The sequence below is a fragment of the Sarcophilus harrisii genome, chromosome 2 (assembly GCF_902635505.1).
Source record: "Sarcophilus harrisii chromosome 2, mSarHar1.11, whole genome shotgun sequence".
Lineage (NCBI taxonomy): Eukaryota > Metazoa > Chordata > Mammalia > Dasyuromorphia > Dasyuridae > Sarcophilus > Sarcophilus harrisii.
Genome location: NC_045427.1, coordinates 581428360 through 581434093, shown reverse-complemented (window position 1 = coordinate 581434093; position 5734 = coordinate 581428360). Strand labels below are relative to the sequence as shown.

Sequence of the window (5734 nt, the reverse complement as noted above, 5' to 3'; positions counted from 1 at the left end):
ATGAAAATCTAATTTATCTAGAGGTTTGATTTTGTATACTATACAAGAAACCTATATCTCTAATGTATTCCCAAATGCCCAAATTAGGATCTGTGGTTTTTTTCTATGATAGCACTTTTGAATACTTTATTTAAAATTCCCTTTTGGTCCATTTCATGAATTAATTCTTAAAGTAAAGAATTGTAATAATACATGGACTCATAAGGTCTCTTCTAAATCTAAATCTATATTCTACAAGCTTTCATATTTTGGCAGAGAAAAATAAACTGACTTATGGGGAATAGTGTCATAAAACTATTGAATTTGTGCTAGAAAGAGAACAGGAGAAAACTAAAAGGTTTACAAATATTACATAGCTTAACATTATTGTTCCATAAAGTCCCAAATTTATCAGAAAGATAAATTTGATTTGTTTCAGCCCTAAAACGCCTATTTGTCATACTTGAATAGATTATAATCCACTACAGGTCATACTGGCCTGTTTTTCCCTTGGTCCAGCCGGGTATTACTTAAAACGTAGACCCACTCGACAACAAAAAACCGCTATAAATATTCATCTTGTTTTCTGGGGTTCATTTTCAAGGATTTCCCACCACCCCCCCATGCCACCTCCTTGTGCTTTTCCTTTGAAGATGTCCTCAGGAAGCTAAGCAGGGAACAGGTGGCTGTGATAAAACACGCCCGAGTGTCTCTGGTTTGAATAACATTCAGTGAAGTATTTACTTTTTTGTTTCAATGATTCCTTTTCCTCCCGGCTGCCCAAGGCAGAGGCTGCAGGTGTCCCCCACTCTGGAGGAGAGACCAGGCTGCTGCTTTGGCGCTAAAATCAATCACAATCGCAGTTCGCATGTCACATTTCTATTAAACCCAAGCTGCCGAGAGCTTTGCATGTCATCTTGGCATTTAACAGCACACAATGTAAACTATTAAAAAAAAAAAAAAAAAGCCATCTCTCCCTTTCTTGTCCATCCCCGAGCCAGTCATCAAGAATCTGAGCCACTCAATAAGGTATCTACCGAGGTTCTTTCTACGTCTAGAGAAGTAAGGCAGTGGCGTCCAAGGCTTGGGGAGGGGAGGAGGGGGGAAACAGGTCCCCAGCGCACTTTCTCAATGACTAAAAGATCAAGGTGAGGTGTGTGAAGAAGGAAGTAGTGGGGTGGCAAGCCCAGCAATTTCGGATACAGTTGGGGAGTAGAAAGACAGGAAAGGAGAAGGGAGATCATCTAGGCAAAGGGAAAGCTGTACAGTCCCAGCAAACTGATTCTCAACACGAAATGAACTGCTTCTGCTCAACTTATTCCTAAAAACATGGCAAAATAAAACCACCTTTGGAAATTAAATTGACAACTCAACAAGAGACAATTAGCTTTCTTTCTTTTTCTTTTCTTTCTTTTTTTTTTTTTTAAATTTAAATGAGAGTCCACCATCCCGAAGTCCCAGAAAAGATGTTACAAGTCCGAGCCCAATCCTTAGCATCCTGGCTCCCCCTACGGCTCGAGACCTGGCTTCTTTCAGCCCAGGAATCCCTATCGCTTCATTTTTTTTTTTTTTTCGGCTTCCTGTGGGTTCAGTTGCAAAATGACGATTTTGTTTGTTTTAACCCACTTCCACTCTTCCACTCGCCTCCCCTCCCCCACGTTTATACAACAGCTAACTCTTCTGCGAACACCTTCAACACACTTTTGTTGGAGGAAAACAACAACAACAACCCTTCTGACTTGTGTGTTTTCTGATTCAGTCCCGCAGCAGTTTATAATCCATATTGCCTTTCCAGTTCTTTAAAGGATATTTGCTCGGGCGACCTTTGCTTTCTCTCCGGGTGAAGAGGTATTACTCTTGCTGGAAATAAGGGAAGAAGTAGTTGTGAGACCTGAGATGGGAGGCAGCAAAGTTTCATAACATAGAGGAACGTGACTTTTAGAATGAAACCAGTCAGAGTTAGCAACGTTGTTTAAAATGTTTTATTTGTCTTCGCCTTCTTTTTTTTTTCTAAAAATATTTACAGATTTGAAATCCCCCTTTCGTGCCTACTCATTCCTAGATGAGAGGAACTTGGAAAGGAAGCTATACAATAGGCAAAAGCCAACAAGTGTCCTTCTTGGAAACATCCATATCTATATATCTATATGCATGTTTATATATAGACTATAGATGTATGTATATAAAATCTTTAATTTTTTCCCTTCCAATTTTTTTAACCTGCCGAAGCAGATCTGAAAAAGATTCTGTTCCCCAGATTAGGGAAGTTTCTTCCCTCCCCTATCAAAGAAAACCCCAATATTTGAAGAAAAAAAAATTAGGTTGGGTTGAAAGCAGGCGATCTGCCGTAAGAAGCACCTTTGAATACCCTATAATAATCAAATAAAAATAAGGAGAGTAATCCATAAATAAGAAATAATTAATACACATGGTGTATTTCTTAATATTAAGAGAAGCACATAGCCTTCATTCCTATACAAATGGGGAAATGCGTCAGTTTCAGAGGTCTTTTTCAACAGCAACGGAAAAAAGGAAATACGAGGGGAAAAGGGTTTGAAATCTACAAGGGAGCGGGCAGGTCCGCTGGGGTCCTGTTTGGTCAGTAGTCAATCTTGTTGTACAGATTATAGAGAGGTAAGGCTGACAGGTTGCTCCCTGGGTAGTACAAAGGGGCCGGAAAGGCTATCGATCGGGGCACTGGGACCCGCAGCAGGGAATTGTCTCTGAACACCAGTGGCATCCCCACCAGAGTCTGGGCTGAGGCATGGGCCATATTGGCTGCCTCCAATTCTGCGGAGAGCTGCCTCTTCCATTTGTTCCGCCGGTTCTGGAACCAAGTCTTCACCTGCGTTTCGGTGAGCTGTAGGCTGGAAGCAAGGCAAGCCCGTTCCGAACTGCTCAGGTAGCGCTTCATATCGAATGTAGACTCGAGCTGGTACACCTGGCTGCGGGAGAACACAGTGCGGGTCTTCTTTTTGGCGGATCCGGCTTGCCGATCTCCTCCGGAATCTCGCGGCCGCTCTGCTCCAGGTGATGGTGACCCGGAGTGGAAGTGTTTCTCTTTCTCTTCCTTAAAGTCTTGTTGGGATTGGGAGAGGAACGGCGTCCTGTCCGAACTCACTGATCCGGCTCCTCCGCTGGCCTTTGAGTTACCTTTAATGCAATAATAACAATGACGATTGTGAAGAAGTTCAGGACAATAAATCCATAAAGAGCCCCGAGGAGCATAGAGAATTGATTGAAAATGGGCCTACGAGTAGGAAGACTACCCAAAGCTTTCTCACACCTCATCAAATCTCCTCCTCTAGCGCTCACTTCTACACGACTCATGCGGCCCTGAGCAGGGGAAGTTTCTTAGTTTGTTTGAAATAAAAATCTAATGAAGAAACATTTTGATGTGACACCCAAGAAAATTTAAAGAAAAAAACAAAAGTCTCTTCAGTGGCTCCAGGTCCCAAAGACATTCCCTCTCTGTGTTCTGGTCTTTGTTAAATGATTTGTAGCAGCTGGACTCCATAGTCAAGGCAAATGGGCGGCTGAGGGAATTTATTAATAACAACAATAATAATACGATCTCTTCTCTAAGATGACTGGAGTTGCGATTCTGTCCAGATCAGCATTTCATAGAATATTTGTTCAAAAGCCAAGCTAAAAACAACGCTTCCTCACACTACTTCCCCCAACACATACACACACATACACCTTACACACACACACACACAGTCGTTGTAAAGACCAATCTTTGAAACGCACTTATGTCAATCACCTCAAATTGCTAATCGCTCCGAAGAGCCTTTAAGAAAGGAGAGCAATACTCCTTTTTCGACAAAGAATTCAGCCGGCTTTGTCTTTGATTGTCCAGAACATAGAGGGGGGAAAATGTTCATTATCCAAAAGGAAAAAATAAAGGAAAGAAAACTGTTTCTAGAAGACGTTCCCCTACTTCCCATCAATCGTATCACTCTGACCTTCCTTTCCCTGTTCGCCCCCCTTTCGAAGTAACCTCCCAGAAATGTTACAATTCACTCCCCAATAGCGGGTTCACTTTTGTCTCTTTCTCTATATCCATCTCTCTTGTTGAGGGAACAGAGAGCCCAGGACAGGTGGAGAGAGCTAGGGATACAGACTGGGAAGTGCTGCCGAGCCCAATTCTCCGCCTTCCAATTCTGCCTGGGAACGGCCAACCCCAACCCTAGAGAAAAGAAAGAGCTCCTGCCTGCCTCTCTCTCCTAGGCGCCCACTGCTCAGCTTCCTTTCCTGCTGTGCAGAAGAGAGCCGGTGTCAGTTCAGCGCGCTACTTACTGAGACAAGTTATTGTGAGGGGCTGATGGTGCTTGTGGCCGGACTCCTTCGGGCCATGAGAGTCCGGGCAGTAACAGCCAGAGTGTTTCCAGCCGTCATCCGCCTCCTCTTCCTCCGAGGATACCGACAGACTCCTTTTCCGGTTCGCCCAGCCTGCGGCGCCCTTGGACCCGATCTCCCTGGGCTCCTCAGAAGGCCCGCTGCCCAGGATGGACTGGATAGTGAAGCTGGAGATGGGGGCGGCAGCTGGACAACATTTGCCAGGGTCTTCTTTGCTGCCCATCCTGGGTTCATAAGAAATTGGAGGAAATCAAGAAGTCCCTTTAGAGATGGTCTAGGTGGAAGGTGTTGGAGGGAAAGAGGGAGAAAGGGAGGGAGGGAAGGGAGGGGGAGAGGGGAAGGGGTGGGGGCGGGGGAGTCCGTTAACGCTGTCTCTTTCTGTGCTGGGGTGGGGAGGGTGAAGGGAAAGGGGACAGGGAGGGGGAGAAGTGGTTGTTTGCGTTTCTGTGCTGCCGAACGTTTTCCCTGGGCTTGCCCCAGTCCGAATGCCCCCTTCTTTCCAGTCTCTATTGATTTCCAGACAGCTGGGTGGCGTCGCGGCTTCATTTGCATGAAGGTTACATCTATTGTGACCAATCACAGTGCTGCAAGCAAGTCCCGGAAAATTTCAAAAAATTCTAGACCCCCTATGTACCCCGACATCCTTTCCTTTCCAACTTTCCGATTTGGGGACCTTGGCAGAGAAAGATGGGGAGAATCTCTGCAACTAATAGGAGGAGTCAGAAAATTGGCCTTCAGTGGCAAAGAGCCGGGTTTCCAAACCTTGTTGCTAATAGGAACCGAGAGGATGCAGAACACTTCTGCTTGGTCCTGAGCGCCGCCTTATTCCGTTTTTTGTTTTGTTTTGTTTTGTTTTTTGTTTTTTTGTTTCCCCCCCGAATCTTCGAGCTCTAGGGGGAAGTGGATGCTCACAAGGCCAGCTTGGATTTCTCTGAACAGGAGTAGAGACCGGGGCAGGGAGGACAAAGGAAGGTTTTTTTTTTTTTTTTCCTTTTTTTCCTTCCCTTTTGGAAAGCAGTTTCCAGTACCGGGTCAATTATACAAATTTCTGAGTTTGCCAAAATCCGTGTATCTTTTTCTGCCCTATCGTAGAACCTGTTGAAGACTTGAAAGTTAGTGACTGTTAAAGCTCCTGTCGTGTTCCTCTGTCAAGTTGGCACAACTATTGAAGGTCCCAGGAAAGGAAGAGAGGAAAACGCGAGTAGCAGATCATGGAGTGAGCAGTCTAGATCATGCATCTCCTTAAGAAATCTCAAGATTTCCGAATTCTAATGACAAGAAGGCGAAGTAATGTGGTAGGAAGCTTGCAAATCTGGCTTTATTTCACATTCTGGTGCTAATTGTCTGTGCGACTTTGGACATACCTCTAAACCTTTTCAGATCTCCGTTTACT

At 44.6% G+C, this 5734-nt stretch overlaps 1 protein-coding gene across 1 annotated transcript; it reads right to left on the bottom strand.

The window, feature by feature from the left end:
- Positions 1-1960: 1960 nt before the first annotated feature.
- HMX2 (H6 family homeobox 2) lies at positions 1961-4668 on the bottom strand. Its single transcript, XM_003755290.4, has 2 exons — positions 4282-4668; positions 1961-3132 (listed from the first exon to the last, which is right to left on the bottom strand). The coding sequence occupies exons 1-2, from the start codon at positions 4562-4564 to the stop codon at positions 2579-2581; spliced, it is 837 nt and encodes a 278-aa protein (XP_003755338.1). The 5' UTR covers positions 4565-4668; the 3' UTR covers positions 1961-2578.
- Between the last annotated feature and the right edge of the window lie 1066 nt (positions 4669-5734).

Excerpts from the sequence above, each read along its gene's own strand:
- HMX2 (XM_003755290.4), bottom strand. The coding sequence starts at position 4,564 with ATGGGCAGCAAAGAAGACCCTGGCAAATGTTGTCCAGCTGCCGCCCCC. Across the intron at positions 3,133-4,281 it reads CCTCACAATAACTTGTCTCA|GTAACTCAAAGGCCAGCGGA; the intron begins GTAAGTAGCGCG and ends ATTGCATTAAAG.